Source organism: Felis catus, chromosome B1 (assembly GCF_018350175.1).
Source record: "Felis catus isolate Fca126 chromosome B1, F.catus_Fca126_mat1.0, whole genome shotgun sequence".
NCBI lineage: Eukaryota > Metazoa > Chordata > Mammalia > Carnivora > Felidae > Felis > Felis catus.
Genome location: NC_058371.1, coordinates 48,792,477 through 48,803,221, shown reverse-complemented (window position 1 = coordinate 48,803,221; position 10,745 = coordinate 48,792,477). Strand labels below are relative to the sequence as shown.

The 10,745-nt window shown below is 51.2% G+C and overlaps 1 protein-coding gene across 2 annotated transcripts in view; it reads right to left on the bottom strand.

Annotated features, from left to right (window-relative positions):
* Window positions 1–243: 243 nt before the first annotated feature.
* The window catches only part of EPHX2 (epoxide hydrolase 2), a 77,167-nt gene continuing 66,665 nt past the window's right edge, over window positions 244–10,745 (bottom strand). Inside the window, exons 14-20 of one of the 2 annotated variants that reach the window (XM_045055599.1) lie at window positions 10,023–10,056; window positions 9,437–9,569; window positions 8,042–8,144; window positions 7,102–7,171; window positions 2,538–2,618; window positions 882–940; window positions 244–708 (exon numbers count right to left, since the gene is read on the bottom strand). In XM_045055599.1, coding sequence (XP_044911534.1) covers window positions 679–708; window positions 882–940; window positions 2,538–2,618; window positions 7,102–7,171; window positions 8,042–8,144; window positions 9,437–9,569; window positions 10,023–10,056 — 510 coding nt within the window. In that variant the 3' untranslated portion in view covers window positions 244–678. The remainder of the gene's footprint in view (window positions 709–881; window positions 941–2,537; window positions 2,619–7,101; window positions 7,172–8,041; window positions 8,145–9,436; window positions 9,570–10,022; window positions 10,057–10,745) is intronic. The other variant, XM_003984798.4, reaches the window with a different exon arrangement.

The following is a 10,745-nucleotide window of genomic DNA, read 5'->3' as shown; positions in this document are numbered from 1 at the left end:
TCTGTCACCTCTCTACCCCTCCCTCACTTGTGCTCATGCTCTTTCTCTCAAAAATAAGTAAATGTTAAAAAAAAGTGTTTTAAATAAAAGAAAAAGAGAACGTTTCATTGGACACCACCGCTCTAGATCACGCAGTGCCTCAGAGACTCAAACAACAGAGGGATACACACTCACTCAAAGGCGACAGACAGGACTACCACCCTCGCTCTGCCTTCCTCCCAGAACACAAACGCCAGCCTCACGGAATGTTTGAGCTTTATTAGACCAACGAGTTCCAATCTCAGCTGATGTGCTTCAAAATTAACGGATTTTGCTGCCGAACCGTGATTGGTTAGTCAAAGAGAAATCACCCCTGGCCATCCCGTGTCATCCCCTATAGAACACTGTAAGCCACTCTTAAGAGAGAAAGTAACACCTTTATACCTGGAGAATGAATCAGATGTGATTTTTCCTGTATCTAAAATTATGTCAGATTTGACTCTCTTCGTTTAAAGGAAACCACTCTGCAGAGTAAACCCCCTTGGAATGATGCTGCCAGTTACAAGAGGTGCCGGAAAGACTTCCTCTGGGTTCCAAGCCCAGCGAGGAAGGGCTTGCAGGCCTGCTGGGGGGCTGGCACACGCCATGCCCTAAAGCTTCGAGACCACTGGTGGGTCCCTGGCATCCGTCTCCAGCCACTCAATGAGGATCCGATTCAACTCGGTGGGCCTGGGAAGGAAACAGAGGGCAATTCACACCTGTCAGGACCCACTCACCGCAGGCATGTGAGAGCAGAGGTGATGAAGTGAATGGCAAGGCCAGGAAAGCCCTTATTGGAGGTAAACAGGAAGTCCCGGTCTCCCCCACCCAGGGGTCTCCCCACCCCCGCCACATCTCCTTACTTCTCCATCTGTGTCCAGTGTCCGCAATCCATAATGTGTCCCCTTTTCAGGTAGGGGATCTGGAAGAAACCCCCTCCCCCCCCCCCCCCCGAAAAGTAAGTGGCAGAACACAGGTGGCTCTCGTTTTAGGTTAGTGCTCCCCACAGGCCACCCTCCCCGAAAATCCTTGCATTATTTAAGAAAGGAATGGGCATTTACTGAACTCCTACTATGTGCCGGGTAGTCTATGTGCATCGCCTTCTCTAACCTTGACCGTGATCCTATGGGGTAAGATGAAGGCTCAGAGAAGCTGGGTAACCTATCCAAGGTCACACAGAGTGGTTGAGTGAAGATTCAAATTCAGGGCTGACTTGTTTGTACTCATCGAAACAAGTTGCTTCTCTTTAGAATTATCAGGACGCAGCTTGTTCACTGTCTGGAAAACGCCTGGTTGTTCAGCTCTTGCCACACAGATATGACTGAGTCCCCCTCTTTTGGACCCTGAACCCCCACAGTGGGTCACCGTAGCAAGCCCCAAAGAGGGAGACAGCGCAGCAGCACCGCCCTTGGCACATGCAGGCTCCCTCCCGACACGAGCCTTGAACTGTGCAACCCGATGCAGAAAATGTTTGGGGCGGGGGAATGCGGCTTTCCTCCCAGAGGCGAGGACGGCCCCTTCCGGGCCTAAGCCTCAGCGAGGTTAGCAGTCAGTGGCCAGGGTGGGAAAGGGCCAGCCAAAGAACTGGAAATTCTACAGAAATCTTCAAGGGTTGGTGCTAGAGAAAACGAGCCCCGCCCCGTGGGCTCAGCCCCTCCATCAGCTGGGTCCAGGGCCCACCAGAAGCGTGTCCTTGGCAGCGTCCCACCCTACACACTGTCTGCTGTGCCTGATGATGCCAACGAAGCCACAGCCGAGTGCGGATGGACCGCTCCGGGCAGCTAGCTAGGCAGGATCCGATGAGCCAGCCCAGCCACCCCACCTGCAAGCCTCCCCGGTCCCTACCAACCTCCACGCTTGTGGCAGAGTGAGCTTCCAAACTGCAGGTTTGTCACCTGTCAATCCCCTTCAATGGCTCACGCCTATGGGCCTACAAAGCGCGGTCTGGCCCGGTGGGCTCAGCAGAATCTTCCAGTCTTATGGAGCTCCTACCATTCTCGCAGTAAGCCCTGCATGCTCCTTGCCTCTCACCCTATCTTCTGTTCTCTCTGCGGGGCAAGCCTCAGTCGTTCACCAAGCCCAGACGCAGTGGTCAGCACCTCTGTGAAGACCTCCTTCCCTACGGAGCCCTCTTCACCTCTCTCCTGCGTCTGGGATGAACTGCAGGACAGCGAGCTCCCCAAGGGTGGGGTCTGCGTCTTATTCACCCTTACCTTCCCAGAATCTAGCACTGTGCTAACACAAGTGCCCAGTAAAAGCCAATGAAATGAATGAGTGAATGAATGAATGCATGAGTGAGTAAAGCACGAGTGAGTAAATGACAGGCTACATCAGTGCAGGGGAAAGAACGCATCAGTCAGGACTGCTGCTCCTATGAGGTGGCAGGGATCCTACTGATGAAGAACCAAGTGCTTTACCGGATCTCCAGCTCTGTGTCCCCAGCTGCCATCTTTCCTCTGTGAGGCCTGCGCCCTCTCCCGGGAAGCACCGATGACCCCAGTGCAGGACTGTTGGCTTACCCAGTCCTCCATATGCTTGGACATCTCCGGAGTGAGCACGACGTCCTTCTCCGCGGTCACCATCAGAGCCGGAATCAGGATCTAGGGGAGGGTACCAGGAAGCAGAGGCAGGCAGAGAAGGGACGGAACGGTCCCTTCTTGTGCCCCTCCATAGCTGAGGCCTTGCCTCTCCCAGGACAAGGATAGGGTACTTCATTTCCCTGCTTTGTGGCTTCCCCCACGATTAACATCCCCCAGAAAGACCTCCTGTGGTGCTGCTGTGGTCCTGGCTTTGTTTCCCCAGGTTTTGCACTATTACTGGGAATCTCAGATGATGGTGTGAGATGACAGAAAATACATAGGTTTGTCTCTGCCCCTGTTCCTGGCACAGGGCTCCTGAAACCCTTGTACTCTTCTAGGTGATAAGAATGATAGGAGCATCTCTTGTTCTAATATTTGGTCTTTTGATCCCATCCTTGCCTGACACAGGGTTCCTCAAACCCTTATAAATTCCGAAGTGATAAGAGCACCAGGGGTATCTTTTGTTCTACTGCGGGGACTCTGGGTGGGCTCCTGGGTGGGGATTGGATGGGGCTGGTCACCACAAAGACGAGCCGAGCCAGCCGTGATCAGAAGCTTAGGCTTTTCAGCCCCACCCCCCATTCTCTAGAGAGGACAGAGGGGCTGGAAATGGAGTTAATAATTGATCGTGCCTACATGAGTAAGCCTCCATTAAAATCCATAAAACCCCAATAGGATGGGGTTTGGGGAGCTTCCACACTGGCAAACACATCTACAGTGGGAGGGGTGATGTACCCCAACTCCGCAGGGACAGAAGCCCAAGAAGTGCTTGGGCCCCTCCCAGACCTCACTCTATGTATCTCTTCATCTGGCTGTTCATCTGAATCCTTTGTCATCTACTTTTGCAAACTGGCAAACGTGTCTCCCTGAGTTGTGGGAGCCACCCTAGCAAATGAATCGAACCTGAGGAGGGAGGCACGGGAACCTCAGAAGCAGAGGTAACCACCTGGACTTGTGATTGGCATTTGAAGCGGGGCGGCAGGGGGGCGGGGGCAGTCCTGTAGGACCCAGCCCTTACCTGTGGGATCCGACGCTATCTCCAGGGAGACAGTGTCAGAACGGAATTGAATTGTGGTGATGCAGAGAATTGCTCGGTGGAGGAAAACCCTCATACATCTGGTGACCAGAAGCGTGAAGTGTTTTGTGTTAAGAGACACACAGGAGGGTAAGACTAGGTTTTTCTAAGACGAGTAGAGTCAGCAGTGTCGTGACCCACACGGGTTTTGTGTGCATGTGTGCGTAGAAGTAAGAACACTTCTACTGGCCCACTCTGTGTGTCTGGTATTTACAGAACTGTAAGAAGAAAACCATAGGCCCCACATGGTGTCACTTGGGCCAGGCCAAGTCATTAAACTGGAGCTTAATACCTAATTGCAGTTTCAATCTCCCCCAGAAATGTCTTAGCTGGTTAGGAAGGAATTTATTGATTAGCACCAAGGAGGTAATCTGTCACACGGGTTCTCCCCTTACCCCATAGGAAGCTGAGGGAATGTGCATAAGACCCCTGCTCTTTCCCCTAAGGGAACAGGCCCTTGCCTGAAAAAATGGTCTCTTTTCTTTTGCTTATACCTTTCTCGCCCCACCCCTCCTTCCGAAAAACCCTTTCGCTTTGAGCACCCCTCTACTTGCTTGAAAGGATGCTGCCTAATTTCATGAGCCATTTAATAAGGCCAATTGGACCTTCAGATTTACTCAGTTGAATTTTGGTTTTTGACAGAATGGAATAGATGACACCAGAAAGGAGGAAAGATGCCTTGGATAGAGATCAATATTCCTTTTCTTTGAATTAAGTGGATGCTTTAAAAGGTCAGCCAAGAATCCAGGAAGTGAATGGGTCAGCCACAGCTGTTATCAGCCCGACATTAGTGGCAGCAGAAAGGACTTCACTTTCATCTACTGACAGATAGGACACTGTGGGGTGGAGAAAGCCTCCATTTATCCTCTTTGTTCTCCCTCCACCGTTATAATTGTCAAACAGCTTCGATTTGTCCCTGGTTAAGGGACTTTTACTGGTTTTTACCAATGTACAGAACTGCATGCTTCTCACTGCCAAATGATAAAGGACCAGCGATGTTCAAAAGTGATTTTGTTGCTACATGATGGAACTAGAGTGTATTACGCTGAGCGAAAGAAGTCAGAGAAAGACAATCCTATGATTTCACTCATTTGTGGAATTTAAGAAAACACATGAACATAGGGGAAGGGAAGCAAAAGTAAGACAAAAACAGAGATGGAGACAACCCATAAGAGAGTCTTAAACACAGAGAACTGAGGGTTGCTGCTGGGGTGTTGGGTGGGGGGATGGGCTAAATGGGTGATGGGCATTCAGGAGGGCACTTGTGATGAGCACGGGGTGTTATACAGAAGTGATCAATCACTAAGTTCTACTCCTGAAACCATGATTATACTACGTGTTCACGAACTTGGATTAAATAAAATAAATAAATAAATAAATAAGAAAAAAAAAAAGGGAATAAGTTGAATGAACACCAACAAAAAAGTGGTTTTATTGCTGAAACTAATCCTAAGGCTGCTATAAACTCCAGAATATTCCCAGTCAAAATGTAAACTGGTTGTGGGGGCATGAGAGGAGGTGGGGGAGAAGGAAGATCTGAGAGGTATCTGTAGAAGAATGGGTTTCCAACGTTAGCACCATTGGGGTTCACCTTCCCAAAGACCCTGCCATTATGCACCTGCATGTTGCAAGAGATTTTGCCTACCAACCCATGGCTTTGTCATTTTTGTCAGTCACAGGTGAGGGAGTCAAAGATAATGGGCCTTCACTGAACTACTACTATGTGCTAGGAACTATTCCTGTCATTTCCGTAAGTGGCAATGGAGAACAGAGTGGTTAAGTGCCTTACCCAAGGGCACACAGGGATTAGATCCCAGGCCAACCTGCTGCCCAGTGTGCTCTTAAGTATGTTCCATGCTCTATTGCCTGACCCCATGAGGTCAGCACCTCATCTGTTTTTAGTTTTGTTTTCTTTTGTTTTGAGTGAGTGAGAGAGAGAGAGAGAGAGAGAGAGAGAGAGAGAATTTTAAGCAGGCTCCACCCTCCGTGCAGAGTCCAACATGGGGCTCGATCCCAAGACCCTGGGATCATGACCTGAGCTGAAATCAAGTCAGACATTCAACTGACTAAGCCACCCAGGCACCCGATGGGCCTCATGTATTTTATCTGCCATCGTATCCCTAAGGTCCACCATAGTGCCTAGCATGTAGAGGGTGTTCACATTCCAGGGAATTGATGAGAAAACTAGGGCTACTGAGTGAGCTGAGGAATGCGAAAATGCAACTTCCCATAGGTTCTTAACTTTTTAAGTTTGTTTATTTATTTTGAGAGAGTGTGCGTGGGAAGGGCAGAGAGGGAGAGAGAGCGGGAGAGAGAGAATCCCAAGCAGGCTCCACACCATTAGTGTGAGGAGGCCAACATGGGGTTCGAACCCACGAACCTGTGAGATCATGACCTGAGCTGCAATCAAGAGTCAGACGCTTAACCGACTGAGCCACCCAGGCGCCCCGGTTTTTAATGTTTTGAGTGTAAACTATGAATGCCGTTACAGGTTTCCCCGGCTATCCAAAGGTGGAGCACTCCTGTGAAAGCTCCCGTAAGCCAAAGTGGCGTAAAGTGAAGAAGCAATCACCACTAATGTATAAGGAAAAGTGTTTGAACACTCCCAGACCCTCCAAATAACCTCTCAGGCATTTCTGATGGAAACATCTTGCTAACAGATACACAAAACAGACCAACATAAAGCCCAGATGCTCAGAGACACGGTTCAAGGCCATGGCGGCTTGATGCTGAGATGCTGAGGGGAGTTCCTGGGGAAGGGGCTTGGCGGGGCCGCTTTCGCTTGCGCGCTGCCTCTAAAATGAGTCGGTGCAAAAGAGATGCTGGATGCTTTTTTTCCCACAAGTGAAAATCCTCTTTGGATTTCTTTCAATTAGTGAAAACAGCTCCGAATGGAGGTCTTTCGTAAAAGCGATCTTTCAAAAAAGTGGGGCACACCTGTATTCCCTCTGCAGACCCAGAGATTGGAAACCCACCTTCTGCTTGACTCAGGTGGACTTGGACAAAAGTGACACAGCCAGAGGCTAAAGCCTGTGTCTCTGAAAGTGCCTCAGGCTCCTTCTGTGAAATGGGGGCTCTGTGTGACCCTCCTCACCTCTGGGAGTCATCCTGGACCATCTGCCCTGACCTGGGGCGCCATCAGGAGACGTGGGCCTTCCACACGGATGTCACGGGCACCCGGACAGTCCCCTGCTCTGCCCGCATGCTACCCTCTACCATTCCAAGGAAAGCATCAGTGAAAGCCCTAGTCGAGGCACTCACTTCCCCCTTGAGTGGAGGGAGGGGAAGGGCAGAAAGGAGGACAGCAAATCAGTCTGTCCTGCCCATCCCCCCAACTCTGACCAAAGGGCAGATTAACTGGGCCAATGAGAAGCCCAGGGGCGGGGCGGGGTGGGGTGGGGAGGGCAACCACCCTGAACCAGCACTTACCTTTCGTCCCGAACCTGTGCAGCCCCACTTCCAGTTTACATCCACGTTTCGATACCAGTTTAGGGGACCCCTGGGGGTGGGGACGATCAGGGGAACAAAAACAGGAAGGCTTTTAGTAGATGACTATGGTACAGACCCCACCCGAAGCCAGCTCTGAACAGCGGGTCTTCCCAGTGGGAGCAAAGGTTTCTGCAGGGGAGGGGAGAGGACGGAGCCCAGGGGTCACGTCTGGTGGCCCAACACACTTGCCATGTTTTAACGAGCAAGGTCTAGTGCCGGCATTCAGGGCTCGGCTGAGAGGGCTGCCAGCCTCCGAAGTGGGCTTCCGGAAACATGCAGAAACTGGCCCACATTCTCGGGGGGCTGCTGGGTTAGATCATGGGGAGCTCCGTTTAGTGCTCTCACCATCCAGAAGCTGCTCCCTTGCCCCAGGGAACCTACTGAAAAGAAACTTCGGGAGGTGCCCTCCTTCCAATGGGACGTAGAGAGGTAGCTTAACGATGCCTCTCTGGACAGGTAAGGATGGCCAGGGGCTGTCCCTGAACACTCTCCCAATCCTTAATACAAACGCAAAACCCAACAACCTGAGAGGTCTATAACCCTCCCCTGAAGATGTATGCACCGTCTGTGTTTACGTAGGCTTTTGTGTTTTTCTGAAGAAAGAACCCAGAGCTGTCATCTGCTTCTTTCAGGGTTCATGATGGAAAAAAAAAAAAAATGTTTTTAACCGTCTGTTCTGAGGGGGCCCATAAGCACAAGAGGGAGGAAACTGAGTTATCCCAAACTAGAGCAGGTGGAGTATTTTCAGGAGTGAGCCTCCCGACACTGGAGGGGTTCAAGCAGAAGCTGGCCAAGCATTCGCAGGGGGACGGCCGGCCTCACCCTGTAACCCTCTTTGCCGATCATGTCTCTTCGCTGTTTGGGGCCCCGTTCTCTTTACCTGAAACCAGACTTCTTGAACTGCTGCACATAGAACTGGATGTCCTCCTCGGTGACGATGTGGCTGAGGCTGGGCTCCTCTGGGGTTCTCACAAAGAGTCCTCCTGCAAAAAGCCACTTGTCTGCTCTCGGATCTCTGGGCCAGGCACCTGAGTTCTAACTCCAGCGTGTTCCCAGCTGACGTTGGGCACCTAACTGTCTCTCATGTCACATCTGAACTCACAGGGAAGGTTCTCACGCTCCTTCATTCATTCTTTCTCTCCTCCTTCTCCACAGTGAGCCCATCTCCTCCCAAGCTCTAAATCCATGCCCTGTCATCTTGGAACCCAATGATATCACACACAGACCTCCCCTTCCAGGACAAACCATGTCCCTCTCCTTTAGAAACTCACAATAACTCCAAGATGACCCTATTTCTTGTTTACCCAGGACCTACCAGCCCTTCCAGCAACCCTCTCCCCCAGACTACACCTTTTCTAAATAGTTTAACTTTAGATACCCCCACTGACTCTCAGAACTCTCGTAAATGTGTACTGATTTTGCTCTCAGCCCAGAGTAAGATCCAGGGCAGGCAGCAGGCATTTTGTTGCCTTCTGCGTGCTCACAGTACTTTGCACAGTGTGGAATCCTATCTTGTTTTCAGAGGTGTGCACTGTGTCCTGGCAGTCCCCGGTCCCCATGACGGTGACCCTGTGACGACCATGGGCAGCCCAGGGGCCACTGCTATTTCACAGAGGACAGTCACAAGGGCTATTAATGTTGGCACTTGAAGAGGGATGACTCACTATTTTCAGGCTCTTGAAGCCTCCAAGGAATAGGAACTGGGCGAGGCAGGTTTTTGCGAGACGTATCACAGGGGTACGTGATCAGAGTGCCTCCACCCCCCAGGCTGGCGCTTCTGGCTCGTTCAGCATCTCCGGAAGAGCCCCCACCTGCTCCCCTCACTTTACTAGTGCTATCTGCCTCCCTAAGAGACTGTGGGCTCCCTGAGAGCAGTGACCATGCTCTGTGCGTCTGGATATCTGCCCTGCCTCACATCAAGCGTGGGCTCCCAATGCTTGGGGAATGAAGGCATGAACAGGTGCATGAAAGAGGAAAGAGAGAGAGGGAGAGAGGGAGGGAGGGTGGGAGGGGGAAGGTGTTCTTGACCAGTGAGAAGACCTTGGCCTTCAGGGTAGGAGGACTTTAAGCCCAGCCTAGCCACTCTGAACGAGTTCCTTAACTCTTCTGAGCTCCATTCTCCTCATCTGTAGAACAGTGATAACAAGGGGATTTTTAAAGGATGTCTTGAGGACCATAAATGTCTAAAGGGGGCTGGGTCAGTGTTGGATGCACACAGTAGGTGCTCAAACAAGTGGCAACGATCATCGTCGTTAATGAAAATACAGGTGCATACTGGCAAGGCAAGGTTCCGTGGGAACAGGGCTGGATCTGGGAGCCGCGGGATGAGCTCCAGATGGTTCTGGGCTCTGACTCTTCACTTACATACAGCCAGGAGGGAGAACAAGGATGGTCGTCATGTGGGGGTACTGGAAATGACAGCAACACAGCACAGGGATGGAGGGAGGGCCAGTGGATTATGACAGAGGGGTTCTGGCTTGGGGGTCCAGCCTGACTCTGGCCCCAGCCCTGTGTGCACCAGGTGATCTTGCAAAGGTCAGTTCCTATCTTAGGTCTTGGTCCCTTATCAGCAGAAGGTGGGATTACCCCGATGAGCTTTAAGAATCCTCTAAGCTCTTGCTGTTTAAGACCTTGGGCCCAAAGTCCCCTGTGGGAAAGGAACCAAGGCCCAAGGCCGTGTGGTCAGCCCAGGGCTAGGGTGAGCGCTAGTCACCAGTGGGGACCCATGTTAAGCAAGTCACCGTTCAGAGCTAGTGGGTGGCTGCGTCTGCTCATAGAGGTCAGATGGACACTCGTGTCACGTTTAGGTGATTCCTGCCGTGATCCTCCCGTCCCCCTTCCCTCCTAAGAACCTCTCTTACCCATTTCGCGGACTCTGCTCACGGAGAGAAAAGCCTGTATGGAGGAGAGTTAGAAATGTCATCGTGGGGGAAGAAAGGAAATATGCTGGAACGGGTCATCTGTAAACCCGGTCACAACCAAAGACCTACAAGTGCATCAGGTTACACAAACATACTAAACTCCCAGGAGAGCGAGACACATCCTCAGGAGTCAAAGCAGATGTGGCCAACGGCCATGGCTCTGTGCCAAGGCTGCCCCTGGGTGCCTGCAGGTCTTGGCAGTGTAAGAACTTGGGTTGACACAACCAATGGGAACAAGAGATGAGACCTGAGATCTATGACGGGCGGGAAGTTAAAAATGAGACACTCTCTGGGGCGCCTGGGTGGCTCAGTTGGTTAAGCGTCTGACTCTTGATTTCAGCTCAGGTCATGATCTCATGGTTCGTGAAATCAGGCTCCGAGTCGGGCTCTGCACTGACAGTGTGGAGCTTGCTCGGGATTCTGTCTGTCTCTCTCTCTCTCTCTGCCCTTCCTCCTCCCCCAAATAAATAAATAAACATTAAACAAAATTAAAAAGAGAGATACTCCCTGCCCCTCCACTATGAATCCAGTAAATCTGCAGTCTTCAGTAAAGGGGTGGACTAGAAAAAAATCCACCCATCATGCAGAGCAAACGTGAAGGGCGTTGTTCCATTTCAGTTTGGTTCTAAGAGGAAACCATGAAAAGATCTCCGAGGAACTCAT